At 42.9% G+C, this 15,235-nt stretch overlaps 1 protein-coding gene across 7 annotated transcripts in view; it reads left to right on the top strand.

The window, feature by feature from the left end:
- The window catches only part of PPIL2 (peptidylprolyl isomerase like 2), a 116,033-nt gene that overhangs the window by 89,430 nt on the left and 11,368 nt on the right, over window positions 1–15,235 (top strand). For 2 of the 7 annotated variants that reach the window (XM_073312717.2, XM_073312714.2), the window contains 4 exons: window positions 9,494–9,771; window positions 10,343–10,460; window positions 12,752–12,808; window positions 13,093–13,374. In XM_073312717.2, coding sequence (XP_073168818.1) covers window positions 9,494–9,771; window positions 10,343–10,460; window positions 12,752–12,808; window positions 13,093–13,289 — 650 coding nt within the window. In that variant the 3' untranslated portion in view covers window positions 13,290–13,374. Of the gene's footprint in view, window positions 1–3,561; window positions 3,830–9,493; window positions 9,772–10,342; window positions 10,461–12,751; window positions 12,809–13,092; window positions 13,375–15,235 lie in introns of those variants that run through there. The other 5 variants (XR_012155048.2, XM_073312715.2, XM_073312716.2 and 2 more) reach the window with 4 other exon arrangements.

Raw genomic sequence — 15,235 nt, 5'->3', positions numbered from 1 at the left:
TCTCTCAGTATCTAGAATGTTGCCGGTTCCTGTGCAAATGGAACAGCTGTTGTGTATTCCCAGTGTTCTGAATACAAAAGGAAAAAGTGTGCATGGACAAAAGCAGGTTTAATATCCCATCCACTTTGATGAAGGAAAAGGGAAGAGACTATACGCGTTTTTAAAGCAGAGCTGGAATGTTACAGTGGTGCTACTTGTACCTGATCAGGAAATTTAATTAGCTAGATTCTCTTGTGCTCCAGCCCCATCATGCTGCTGGCTGCAAATGCCCAACAGAGAATCCACCTGACAGATGGGAATTCCGCAATGGTATAAAGCCAGCAGATCCAACTCCTGCTCCAACCATCGCCACCCCCAAAGTAGGGACCAAGGTCAGAATAGAGCTCAGCTCTGCTTTGCCAGTCCTCTACTGGCATAAGGTCCCCATGGGACTAACTCTACAGTGGCCCCTGGTCCTGCATTGCATAGAGCTTGGCATAGGGGAGAATGAAGCCCCAGTAATATATTTATCTAGTAATATATTTCTCTCTGATAGCAACATCTCTGAAAATCAGGCCTATAGCATGCAGGTTCTAACCTCTGTGCCTCTGTGTCCCCATGTATGAAAGGAGGCAGAACTTTACCTCTCCTCATGGGGTGAGGGGAGGATTTAATCTTTGCAAAATGCTTTGTGAGTCAAGTGTCTTGGATGGAAAGCTCTATACAAGTGTCATGTTATTACCATGTGCCTTGTTCTTCTGAGTGACAAGAAGAAAGCTATAGAAAATAAGCCGTCATTTTTATGAATTGGAGCTCTCCCACTTCTTTTTTCAGTGCTTTGCAATTTTTGTGCTCCCCTCAAATTATTTATTTTAAAATCACAACTGTCATGAGTGATTCCCAGCCCACACCTTTTTTTTTTTAAGCATTATAGTTTCTGAAACCTTGCATGTATATGAGGTGCATCTCTTCAGTTTGTTGCAAAGGGCTTATACAACAATATAAGATTAATTTACAAAGCATTTGTACATTTTGAAAAATAGTTTATTTGGGAGGAAGCAAAACCTTCCTGTCCAACAGAGAATGAGCTATTTCAGTTTGCCTGGAAGTATGTTTTGTCTTTATCCCCCCATGTGTATTGTCTCTCTAGATGTCAATTTGTATCTCTTCACTTTTTCACCAGTGTCACAAGTTGTGGCCATGATCTTGAATAGCTAACCGATGCTACAGATGCCGTTCTGAACAAATATTGAACTGATAAAAGCAGTAGAATTTACCCATCTGAGCTGTGTAGTTTACAGTTTCATCTCTTTCTTTCTGTCAGGAGTAGGTAAAAATCATGCAGTTGCAAAGATGAAAAGAAATCGCCTCTTCTATTAAAAAAAATACAAATGCTTTGTAAATTAATCTTATTAATCTGTTGTATAAGCCCTTTTCAGTCTTAAAAAATAGAAGAGGCAAGTTCTTTTCACCTTTTCAACTGCATGATTTTTAGTAAAATCTTGGGCGTGTGGATCCCACCTACCCTAATTTTGAATTTTAGGGAAAGTTTCAACCCTCTAGATGGGTTACCAGTATCTGCTGATTTTTATAAAGTTGTGTAAAAATTATTTGTGGCTCCTGAAGGCTTCAGAGGAAGGTCAGCATTTTGTAGAAGCCCATCCCAAATAAAATCTCCAGCTTTGTGGCTGTAAGTGACAGAGCTGGTCAGGGTCAGGTTATGTAAATTAGCTCCCCATCTGCCATTCTCTTAACACCTGATCTGCCAAGTAGTCATATCCATGTGGAGTTCTGTCTGCTCCCACATGGAGTCCCATTAACTTTAGTTCAACTGTCTCTGAGGCCTGGTCTATACTACAGTGTTACGTTGATCCTATTTCAGAGTAACAGCCGTGTTAGTCTGTATTCGCAAAATCTTAAAATTCGCTATCTTAAAACAAAACAACTTCAAATCCAGACTCCAGCGAGAAACTGCTGAATTGGAATTCATTTGCAAATTGGATACTATTAATTTAGGCTTAAATAGAGACTGGGAGTGGCTAAGTCATTATGCAAGGTAGCCTATGTCCTCTTTTTTTTTCCTACCCCCCCCCCCCCCAGATGTTCTGGTTTAACTTGGATTTAAACTTGGAGAGTGGTCAGTTTGGATGAGCTATTACCAGCAGGAGAGTGAGTTTGTGTGTGTATGGGGGTGGGGGGGATGTGAGAAAACCTGGATTTGTGCAGGAAATAGCCCAACTTGATTGTCATGCACATTGTGTAAAGAGTTGTCACTTTGGATGGGCTATCACCAGCAGAAGAGTGAATTTGTGTGGGGGGGTGGAGGGTGAGAAAACCTGGATTTGTGCTGGAAATGGCCCACCTGATGATCACTTTAGATAAGCTATTACCAGCAGGACAGTGGGGTGGGAGGAGGTATTGTTTCATATTCTTTGTGTATATATAAAGTCTGCTGCAGTTTCCACGGTATGCATCCGATGAAGTGAGCTGTAGCTCACGAAAGCTCATGCTCAAATAAATTGGTTAGTCTCTAAGGTGCCACAAGTTGATCCTATTGGGATCCGGGAAGTGGCAGTGTTACGTTGATGCAAGGCAGCTTACATCGACCTAGCTCTGTAAACGCCTACACTAAAATGTTGCTCCCGCCGATGTAACTTGCCTGCTACACCGACTTAATAACTCCACCTCCATGAGAGATGTAGTGCTTAGATCGACGTAGTTAGGTCAATGCGCTGTCAGTGTAGACACTCTGTTACTTACGTCCACTTCAGTGGCCTCCAGGAGGTGTCCCACGATGCCCCATTACAACCATTCTGGTCACCGCTTTGAACTCCACTGCCCAGCAGCCAGGCACACAGGTATACGCCCTGCCCCATTAAAGCCCTGCAAATTTTGAAATTCCATTTCCTATTTGCTCAGCGTGGAGAGGTCACCTAGCAACTACCCAGCTAACCAGGCCAGCTTCACGCTGCAGACATGCTCCTGCCTAGAGTGCACAGGTGGTGGTAGATGTCTTGGGTCTACGGGGGAGAAGGCACAGCTCCGGTTGAGCCTAGAAACATCGATATCTACAACCAGATCTTTTGGACAGGAAGGAGAAGGGCTACAAGAAGGCCCCGCTGTAGTGCTGCGTGAAAGCCAAAGAGCTGCGGCAGGCATAGCAGAAGGCCAGGGAGGCTAACAGTCGCTCTGGTGTGGAGCCGCAGACATGCCATTTTTACAAAGAGCTATATGCCGTCCATGGTGGAGACTCCACCACCCCTCCTGAGAGCCCTGTGGATACTTCAGGGGAGCCTGAGTCATAGGCCTCTGCCATGAACAGTGACGAGGAAGAGGAGTATGAGGGACAGACGACCGGGAGATACAATGGCGCAGCAAGCCAGGACCTGTTCTTGACTTCTGCACAGTCCAGCCAGTCCTTACAGTCAGCCCAGCATAGGCGAGCCTGATGCAGGGGAAGGAACCTTTGATAATTATGTAGTTTGCTTTGATATTGCGGGGACGCATGTACTTAGGTTAAAAGAGGTAGTGAAACTACCAAGAGAGGTAGAATTACTATTTGCTTTGCATTCCCCCATACAGTTAGGCAGAAGGGCCCTGCAGAACAGTTTATGTGCACCGAGATGTCCTGTGAATCCTCCATAGAGATCTTGAGGAAACTTTCCTGGGTAGTCTGCAATCCTCTGCTGAAGTTTTTTGGGCGGAGCTGCCTTATTTCTCCCGCACTTTCCCATGCCACTCAGCAATTACTAGCAGCATACAACCCTGGTCTGCAGCTTGCGTTACCCTCAGGACTATCGCTTGTGGAAAACAATGCCAGTGTTCAGTTGCTCTATCTGCATATGCTCATGTAAGTTTCCACACAGCCATCGCCACTCACTTCTCCAGTGCAGCTCTCATTTTGGTGTTACGGTGCTGGAGGGCTGGGGCGAGCGCGCTACACATATCCAGGAATGTGGCCTTACACTTCTGAAAGTTCTGCAGCCACTGCTCATCCTCCCAAACCTGCATGACAATGCAAACCCGCCAGTCAATGGTTTGTTTCTCGGGCCCAGAACCAGCACTCCACCATCTGCAGCTGGTCTGTGAACGCCACCGACAACCTTGAATTGTTTCTTTCTATGTCGTGGCCAGGGGAGAGGCGCCTATCCCGCGGCCCCAGCCCCGGAGCTGCCATGGTGGGGAGCGGCGCCTCTCCCCTCCAGCCCAGGTTCTGGTGCTCCCAAGTGCTCCTGCGGGGAGAGAGACCTGGGGGGAATTCTCTCTCCCCACTGTAGCCATGGGGCAGCCTGCACCCCAAACCCCTCATCCCCCGTCCCACCCCAGAACCAGGTCCCCCAGCCAGAGTCCTCACCCCGCTGCACTCCAACCCTCTGCCCCAGCTCTGAGCCCCCTCCTACACTCCGAACCCCTTGGGCCCACCCAAGGTGTCACACACCACCTCCATATTGGTGCACATAACGAAATCCATTCCGCACATGCATGGGAAAAATTAGACGGAACACTGTTTGCGGGGGCTTTTGAAAGGAGGGATGAAATATTATGGGATGCAAATAAAATTATGGGATGCATTATGGAACGTTGAAATCATGTTCCCAGTCACCCCTGCAAAACTCGTTTGCCCCCATGAGGCATTGCAAACCTTTCCCAAAACACCCTGTGCTAGATGGTGGCAAGTTGCACAGTGGGATAGGTACCTGTGGTGCACCGCTCTCTGCAGCGATGCAAATGTTGCTAGTGAGGACATGCTCTGCTGACACAAGGAGCATAGCGTGGACACGCAAAAGCGATTTAATTATTGCAGTGGCTGTATGTCAATGTAACTTAGGTTAACTTAATTTTGTAGTGTGGACTTGCCCTAAGACTGCTTCTGTAGCCCTTTTCATATGTCGTGGAAAAATTAACCACGCATTGTGTTTGGATCAGAACAAAGCCTGACGTCCATTTATTCAAGCATGTGCATACAGGGAGAGTCAGCTGAAGCTGCTCTGGCGTATACAGAAAATACAGGCGCTTATATTGCTGAAAACCACAATTTGTTAAACCCACTTTCTTTAACAGTATTTTACTTATTTGGCATATAGTGCAAGTTTCAGCAGTAGCTTTGCCTTATTTGGAGTTTAGCAAAAACAAGCTTTTCCTGTTATTGACCGGTGTTTTCTTTGCGGTTAATGGTTTTTTCTAACGTCTAGCTATTATGGTTACATTTTTTAAGCTGTGCTGTTTGCAATCACCCCTTAATGGAATTTTCCACACTCTTTTATTATGCTTCATATACACAGATAGCTTGACCAAAGTTTTAGGCCTACTTGAGAAGTTTAGGCCTACTTGAGTCCACTGAATTTTTCCTCCACACATATAAGGATCTCAAGAATATTTGCAAACACTTACACACCACAGTTCCCCTGTGGGGGAGCAGGTGTTTGTTAGCATCATTTTACATATGGGTAAACTGAGAGGAAGTATGGTTTAGTGCAGGGATGGGCAAACTTTTTGGCCTGAGGGCCACATCTGGGAATAGAAATTGTATGGCGGGCCATGAATGCCCACAAAATGGGGGTTGGGGTGCGGGACGGGATGCGGGCTCCGGCTGGGGGTGCAGGCTCTGGGGTGGGGCCAGAAATGAGGAGTTCAGGGTGCAGGAGGGGGCTCCAGGCTTGGGTGGGGGAGGGCTCCGGCTGGGGTGGAGGTGCACAGGAGCCGGAGTGGGGCCATGCCGTGGCTTCCAGGAGCTGTGTGGTGTGGCCCATGACCCAGCGCCCCGGCTTGAGTGGGGCCATGCCGCGGCTTCTGGGAGCCGCATGGTGCAGTCCCCAACCCTGTGCCCCGGCTGGAGTGCTGGAGCGGGGCCTAAACTTCCAGCATTACCCTGGTCAGGTCACTTAGTCTCTCTGTACCTCACATTTCCAACTGTAAAATGGAGGGGATAGCACTGCCCTACCTCCCAGTGGTTCTGAGAATAAATGTATTAAAGATTGTGAGATGCTCAGACCCAGCAGTAATGGGGGTTATATGAGTACCTTAGATAGATGGGTGCAAAGAGTTTGAATGACTTTCTGAAGGTCATACAATGAGCCAATAACAGAGTTAGGCAGAGAAACAGAATCTCAGTTCTCAGTCCCTTTTCTCTAACCATTAGATACATGTTTCCAATCCATGTACGTATATAGTATTGATGTGAGAGGCCCTGAAAATGATTTTAAATAGTCTTCAGAGAGAGACACTCTGGTTTTCAGTAGGAACGTTTTATTTTTCATCATTTTAGCTGCCTGTCTCTGCCATTGTTTCAGGCAGGTACTTGGAATGATTCCAGAGGTTAACAAGAGTTTGCCATGGAGTGCATCTTTGCTGTTTTTAAATGAAGTAGAATAGCTTTTGTTTTGGGTTTTTTTTTTTTTTTAATGGTTTCCTATAACATACTGCTGCCTAGGTCTCCTCAGCATCCCCACCACCACTCACTGGCCTGTAGGCAAGGCTTCGGCAGACATATGTTCTGTGTAGAATTTCCAGCCTCAAGAGTTTTCGTGCTGTATAGACTCTGCCCTTGCCCAAAGCTCTTAGGCAGACAAAATGAGCTTTGGAAACAACTCTGTCATGGACGGATGCAGGGAGGCACTGAACTGAATATTGAAACAATTTACTAAAATATTAGCTTTTCAGATAGTTAAACTGAAATTAGCTATTGTGTACATAAGATTTCTAGCCCTGTGCTTGTGAACTTGAATGAAATTTTAAGAAAATAAATATCATGAAACACAAAGATCATGGCTCATTGCTCCTGTCAGTATGCTGTTCATGCTGTTTGCTTGTTGGGCCAGGGAGAACAGTCTGTCATGCACAATTTTCCCCTCTCCTTCAAGTTGCTCCTCTGGCCAGTAAGTCCTCAGGCTTTGTTCTCCACTCTGTGGCACCAGCTTGACAGTGGTGTAACTCCAATGCCATACAACAGCGTCAGAATGGTGTAACAGTCAGGAATTGGGCCCTCCACTTTTATGCTCTATCCCAGTTGGATCCACTTGTATACACGTTTCTGAACATTTCTAGGCAGCAGGTTCCCCTCTGTTTTGAGATGTGTGCCAATATACATGTGTTTGGCAGTTAATTAGGAGTTTCTTCAAAGAGATTCTTTGAAGTGAAATGTAGTTTCCTAAGGGAAATTGAAATGAAACTTATTACTCATATACAAATGGATCCAATTTGGGTGGAGCATAAATATGGAGGGCTTGCTTCCTGACTCCATGTACACCAGTTTGATGCTGTTGTAAGGCAGTGGAGTGAGTTACACCAGCTTGACAACAGTGTTACAGAATCAGGCTTGGGGACTGCAAGTTTAGTTGGCCAATAAAAGAAGCAGCGCAAAGGAAAGATGGGGCAATTATGATTGGCGGGGAGACTATCTCCTTAGCCCAACAAGCTAGCAGTAACCAGAGAATATTGACAGTGGAATTCTCATATGTATGGTCTTTTTGCCAGCAGTGGTGGATTTTCAGGGCCTTGCAGTTCTGGTTCGTGTTTGGATCAGAAATTGATGATACTAAGTCAGAGTATTTTCTTCAGGTAATTTGTTTATTTACAAATGTAGGAGCACTGTTTTCTGAAGCAGGGCTGATAATGAATGGCACAAGTCTAACCACTTTTGGTGGAAATCTCTGCCCTGTTGTCTCTTCCAGGGACACACACAGACCAACCAGCCAAAACTGTCTGCTTGTAGCTTAATACACAGCCTCTTTCCAGCTTCTTCTGACTCATTCCAACTGCTTAAACATACATGTAAGCAGCCACTAGCCTCTGCTGTGGAATGACTGTCTAGGAGAGCATGGGCAATTATCCTCACAGTACCCCCTTGAGGTAACCTGCTTGTATCCATTCTTTCTAGTGTGTGTGTGTGTGTCTGACAGACATCCTTAATGACAGGCAAGTACAATATATAAGTAGACAACTCCTTTTAGAAAAGATTACTCCCATTTTTCAAAAACACAGGAGGTAAATACTATACACGCTTATGGATTCTCCATACCTCGTTATATTTCAGCTGCCAAACCATTCTCACCATTCCTTCCTTCTGCATGTCTCCGCGCCAAAATAGAGCACGGAATGGAAAAGGAGAATTACTAGCAAAGTACAGTACTGGCTTCTAGGCAGGATATGTTACAATTATTAAGTTGACTACATCTGATTTACTCTAGAGTAATTGTTTCTCAAAGGAATTGCCAGACAAAGTCACACTGAGGTGTAGCTGATCTTAAAATATTCAGTAGCCAAATATCAAGGATGTAATCACAAAAAGAAAAGGAGTACTTGTGGCACCTTACAGACTAACCAGTTTATTTGAGCATAAGCTTTCGTGAGCACAGACCACAGACCAGTGGGGAGGGGAGGAATAAACAAGGGGAAATAGGTTACTTTTTAATTGGATACAACTAACTTAGGCTTGAATAGAGACTGGGAATGGTTGATTCATTATAAAAAGTAACCTATTTCCCCTTGTTTATTCCTTCTCCCGCCCCCCCCCCCCCCCCACTGTTCCTCAGACGTTCTTGTTAAACCCTGGATTTTTGCTGGAAATGGCCCATCTTGATTATCATACACATTGTAAGGAGAGCGATCACTTTAGATAAGTTATTACCAACAGGAGAGTGGGTTTGGGGGGAGAGAAAACCTTTTGTAGTGATAAACACCCATTTTTTCATGGTCTGTGTGTATAAAAACATCTTCTGTATTTTCCACAGTATGCATCCGATGAAGTGAGCTGTAGCTCACGAAAGCTTATGCTCAAATAAATTGGTTAGTCTCTAAGGTGCCACAAGTACTCCTTTTCTTTTTGCAAATACAGACTAACACGGCTGTTACTCTGAAAGGATGTAATCAGTAACTCTTTACTCCTGATTACAGGAACTCCCCACAGTGTTAGAAAGTCTCTCTTCGCCCCCTCTTGTCAAATTGCAGAGCTGGCAGTATTCAACTTTATTAACAGGTCTTTTGAGCAAGATTAATTGGGTCCTTAAGCGGTTCAGTTTCTCCTGAGATTTCACATTTGTTTAGGTCCACATGCATCTGCATTTACAGCTGTCTACCTGCAATGCTTGATTATTAGACAATATTGTGAAGTCAGTATGAATAGGTTTCCCCAGAGTATCTTTCTTGATACATATTTGCAGTTTTCTGTACTGGGCTTTAGATAGCAGCCTCTTTCCCTCCTCCTCAGCGGGTACTCTTTCTGTCCAGTTGTATCATAAAATTTCTTTCCTGTCTACATGTGCAAATAGCCATTGAGTGTTGCAGATCCGTTATTGAGTATTGCAGATGCTGCTTTGCTAGCGATATGGTTACTCCAGAGAGTTCACAAGCCTGTTCTGCAGATGAGCCAGCCCGCTTCCCTAGTCTGATCTTTTGTGTTTGCGTTCTTTCTAATCCTGTGCTAAGGTGAAATATTCTTCACAGTTTGTCAGACAGGATTATGGAGTTGACTGTAAAACTATGGAAATGACTCATCTCAGCATTTTTTTCTTCTTAGGAGTGATCTGGGATGAAAGTGAAAATGTCAGATCTGTTATAAATAATGTGGAAATGACAGCCCGGCAGAGAGATCTGCCGTCTCGCAGACCCCTTTTCTATCTGCTGCTATTGAAAAGAAATAAGTCTAGGATGGCCAGATCCCCAGCTGATGCAAATCTACACAGCTCCCTTGACTTCAGTGGAGCTACATCTGTTTACAGCAGCCAAGGATCTGGTCCAGAATGTCTAAATTACTGTGTCAATTTGGATGAAGTATATCCCCTTACGTTGAGCCAGGTTGGTTAGTTAGGAGTTGAACTGCTGAGTTCTTAGTTTAGTATTGGGCTCTATACCATATACTTTATTGATCCTATGAAAGTGTATTTAATGCAGTAGTAAATAATTTCCAAACCTCACAGCAGCAACGGAGTATCCAGAGTGCAATTAAACTGGTAATTTTCTGCTCGTTGCCTTTACTTTTGTCAGGAAAACACCTTTCAGAATTTAATGTGGCACAAAGAAGGTTGTGGTTTGATGGGCCAGCAGTAAAAAATTACATCCCTGAGAACCCTGGGTGAACAGAATATATAATACAGCCAATAAACAATCTCATCAGTCACACTTGATGAGAGCAGTGTGGAGGCAGTGGGTTGTGTTGATCATTCCAAAATTTGATTTCATGGGGACATTTAGGCATCAGGGTGGTAGTGGGAAAGGGAATGAAAATGTATACAAAGGAGTCAGGAGCCCCATAAACCTGCGCACAATGGCAGCACCACCAAATAAGTATGAGTGCTGGGAGCAATTTGAAGGGTAATGGGAATCTAATGAAGAGCAAACATCAGGGTTGTTTTGTTTTTGTTTTTAGGAGGAGAGTCCTATTGGGGAAAACCTTTTAAAGATGAGTTCAAGCCAAATCTGTCCCACACTGGACGTGGTATTGTTAGCATGGCCAATTCAGGACCCAACAGCAACAAATCACAATTGTAAGTGGTCACTTCCTATTTTATAAGGGGTTTTCTTATAGAGTGAAGAAAATAAATGGAATTCTATGAACTACTTATGATGCACCAGAATGAAATGCTCTCCCAGGTACTTCGTATTGATACCACCAAAGTGGAAGACCCATTTTAAACAGTAAGATGAGAGCAACTTGAAGCATGCCATGAAGATCTGTAGTTCCTTTGTGGTTTTGATATCATCAGTAGAGTTCCCTGTTTCATAATTTGTCGTTTTTGTTCACTTTCTCTGGCTCTTCAGAGAAAAGAGGTTGTTCCTACTATGGAACTTTTAAAAAGACACTCTCTTATGGCTCAATCCTGCAAGGTGCTGAGCACTATAGCACCTTCATTTAGACATGTGATTAACTTTAAGTACATGAGTAATAGTCCCATTGTCTTTAATAAGATTACTCATGCGCTTAAAGCTAAGTACTTGCTTAAGTAGTTTGCTGCACTGGGACCAAAGTGCTGGGCACCTTGTAGGATCAAGCCCTCAGAGCCTGTCTTGAAGCTGAGCATTATTGCCAGATCACTGATGCTAAATCAACTAGTGGATAGTGGAGTTTTCTTTAAATAAGATATTTCAGGTACCCAGGAAACAGATTATAGGAAATTATTTGGAACAACTCGCAAGAGCTACTGTTCATACTCTGTGATTTACTGCTATTGTGTCACAACATCTACTTTCATGTGTGCCTATATTTTGCCTTGGCACTGTAAATTTACACAAAGTTCCTTTTATACCATGAAGTCCTTGAGACTCTCCAGCTGCTTGCTTTTATAAGACTTCATAGACAATATTTAGAATTTTCTGAGAACTGTTGCTAACTTAGAAGCTGTATGAATGGCTCACCTATACAGGTGATGGTCACACTGATGTAGAACGAGGTAGGTAGATAGGTTCAGTGTACAAAGTTACAATAGATCATTTTTATAAGCACCTGGTCCTGACAAGGACTTTAGTAAAATTCAGTCTTCATCCCAGGAATCCTCAGGAATTAGGTTAATTCCCTGTTTGTTTTGTTTTGGCTGTCCTCATGAATGATGAGCTTTCAGTATTTTATAAGGCCCATGTTAGCTCTCAAGTATTTTTGGTATACTGTTATCTGATTGACTTCTGCTGGTCTAATTATTGTACAACTGAGAATAAGATGTTACAGGGCATGCATAAAGAAGATTAAATTTAATGTGCACTCCTTGAGAGACTCATGCATTAACCCAGGGATTTCCAAACCTTTTCATGGGGTTAACCACATCTTAATAGAGAAATTACCTTGCAGATGTCATCCACTCCCATTTACAATCGCATAATTTCTGTGTGGCAACTACAGTACTTGCATACATGGGAAAGGGCTATTAGGAAAATGTTTTATTTTTAGCTGTCTATAATGCTATGTAACCGATGAAAACAAGGAGGAGAGCCAGCACTATGTGCTAGCCAACTCTCCAGGGACCATCAGTGTCCACAAACCACGCTATGGGACCCTCTGCATTATATATAGTTGTGGTCGGAGCTTCCAAAGAAATGTTAAGCCATTCAAAAAAGTTTGAGTGATTGAGCTTACTTTGCAAACGATATCTTAAACCCTATATTTAAGTTTTGCAAAACTTTAAACAAAACATAATAGCAACAAAAGTTTTCTGAGTTTTATTATTTCAGTGAAACACTGTTTAATTTAAATATTCTTCTGCAGTGTTTGCAACCTGAACATGGCATTACTGAGCCAATAAGAGAGATGGATTGTAAACAGGCCAATATAGCTTCACTTTACCTGTAAATTTTCACCATTTACAATATTTATTTTTAAATCTATTTTGAAAATTGGTACTAACCTAGTGAGGCACAGTGTTAAAGTTCTTTGCCAGGTACAGAATCCTGATCCTTATAAATGTAATCTAATTCAGGAGCAGGAGCCATAAGGACTTGCTAACCTAGAATGGCATTCTTAAAATCTGAATGTTCATAGAAGGGGATGTTCAGCTGAGTCAAAGGCATTTGCATAAGTTATTCGTTAAAGTGGTAAATAGGACTGTGAGAGAGAAACTGGAATAAAAGTATCAAAACATGAGGAGTAAAGAACTGGCTGTTGTCAGATACAGTCCACAAAAAGTAAAATATGGTAAGTCTCATTCATTGTGCTCCCCACAGAAAGGAGATGGTTCAAGTCTCATCATAGTGGGTTGCCATGTACGTTTTTTTAAACATAGTTGGCTTTTAAAATATTGTTATATCTTAAGGGTCATATTCTGAGTGTCATGTTCGTGTCTCCCTTCAGCTTTATCACATTTCGCTCCTGCACATACCTGGACAAGAAGCACACCATTTTTGGAAGGTAAGAGAAGGAATAGAACTACATCATGGATATAGTATGTCCTGTGTACTTTCAAGCCATGGAGATGAGTCTGGTAACTTTTACACTTGATTTGAAGCAAAATCCTGATTTAAGAGCAAACTCTGTCCTCATCTCTGTGGGCCTCAATTGACAAATATTCCTCTTACTTTCCATGCTCATTAGCTGATTTCCTGCACATTTCTCTGGGTCTGACACCTGGAAATAGCCTTTTAATGTCTAATTTTGTTGACGTCTCTTTTCTCCTTTCACTTATTTTGTGGCAGAGCACACTCCTCTTGCGCCAAGTAGGTCGTGGGTATTCCAGCACCACCACCAGTCGGACATTCCCTTTGCCATCATTTTTCTCCCTGTCCACTCTTTCATCATCATCAGTCACCAAATTATTGTGAGATTTTCTGTTGATGGGCCTCCAGGAATGGTCAAGAATGGAACAATCAGCACTCTTGTTCTCTTTTTTTAAATATTTACACACTCATCACTGTGACACAATTGTGACACAAAAAGATTACCTCTTCAACACTCTACCTTCATCACTTCAGGAACTGCCAACCAATAGGTCAGTCATGACCCAGTGTTTCCTATGTGGTGGCATAGAATACTGAGCTATTGCATAGGGCCAGCTCTTCTGAGCACCCTTTATTTTGCATCCTAATGTCATTACTGTGACAGATATGGCAATTTCCTGCAACATCCTTAGGAGACCATATAAATTAAGTTTAAGTATCTTTGGGATCCATTGTATTAAGTGAATGATTTATTTGTCATTGTGGATTGGGATTGTGTGTAACCTCTTGAGGGGGGAGATGTGACAGATGTGAGACCTGGGGTTTCAAAGGTTTTTAGAGAACAATATGCCAGACAAGAATGGACTTTTGGAACAAAAAGTGTGAAGTGGTTTTCCTGGGAACTATGTAGGGAGAGTTTTTCCTGGCTGCAAATTCCTCACCTCCAGTTATGCAAAAACCCAGCCTTTCAAAGCTATGCCCAAAGGAGTGGACCTTTGTCTGTTGATCACCTGTTACATGAACATGAAGTGGTATAAAGGCAGGATTGCATGGTTGTTCTGATTCTGAATCTGAGACAGTTAGGAACTTGTAACCATGGGGAAAACCCAGTTGTGGATTTTCAAGGATTGACACCTACCAGAGCCTGAAGTTGGAGTGATCTCTGGTAAGCTTATTAGCATGTGTAGATTTTTATTGTTTTAATATGTTTTTAATGCTTTCACTGTAAGAATAAATGTGCTTGTTTATGAAGAGCTGAGTGCTAACTTATAAGTTTGGGCCATTATGCTGTGTGTAGCCTCTAGGAAGAGAGCAAAGTACACACCCTATTCTGGAAGGCAGGGAATTGTGCGGCCTGGACAAACCCCAGTCAGGCGGGAGAGACGTGGGTATCTACCCAAGAGAGATGATGGCTGAGGAGCTGGGAGCCCAGGGAGGGTGCCCTTGAGAGAGTTGCAAGGGAGAATACAGGTGCAGTTGCCCTGAAGTGCAACAATTACCATTGTGGTACAATGGTAAAAATATTAACCCAATGAGTATCAACATGTGGAATTCCTAGGACCATTCCCTGTTGTGAGTGGAATGGTGTTCCCATGGTTCTAGTCCATTCAAAACCCCAAATATTGCAAAGGCCAAGGAATATAATGCAGATCTGCAAAGAAAGTGCAGCATGTCGTTGTTTCCATCGCTGCAGGTGCAAGCACTGATAATAGATGGTGCTAAATTATGTAAAGCTGTTCAAATGAACATGTCAGTGTAGTAGTATATACGTTCAGTTTTATCAGACTATTTCATTGATCGTTCCTTAGAATCCTATGCTTTTTCTTTTCTTTTTTTTCTTTTTTATTGCAACTCTTTTATTGACTTTTGATTTTTACTCAATTTGAAAAACTGCTTAAAATAAATGTATGTAGTACTCAGTGTGATTAGATGTTATATAGCTGAGCTGTTTAGTATCTCTGATATATTATTTTCCACTGGGCTTCCCAGTATAGCCCATTGTAAGTTTTCAGGCAGGGATTGGTTTCATGGTGTGTGTTCTGTAGAACCAAGCATATTGTTGGCACTTAGCACAATAGTAATTTCTGACTGTTAATGTTCCCAGTACTGACATTTCAATAACTGCACTCCCTGAGTTACTCTCCTTCTGCCAAGGTATCCCATTTGCCTTGCTAGTGGCTCCTCCAGGTACAAGTTGAAGCTCCTGTATCACTTTGTGAAACGAAAGTGGATAACTTCAGTTTCCTGGCCAGCATTCTATCTCACTTAAACAAGTTCTAATGTTAAAAACTGTGAGTGAACATATTCCTATAGTAACTGCACTGCCTGTACCTAAGGGCTTGTCTTCACTGCGAAGTTAACTTCAGTTGTAACTCGAGTATTGTCCCTGAAATCTGAAGTC

Source organism: Lepidochelys kempii, chromosome 15 (genome assembly GCF_965140285.1).
Source record: "Lepidochelys kempii isolate rLepKem1 chromosome 15, rLepKem1.hap1, whole genome shotgun sequence".
NCBI classification, from domain to species: domain Eukaryota; kingdom Metazoa; phylum Chordata; order Testudines; family Cheloniidae; genus Lepidochelys; species Lepidochelys kempii.
Note: the sequence above shows the minus strand (reverse complement) of the source record. Positions and strands in the feature narration are given on the sequence as shown.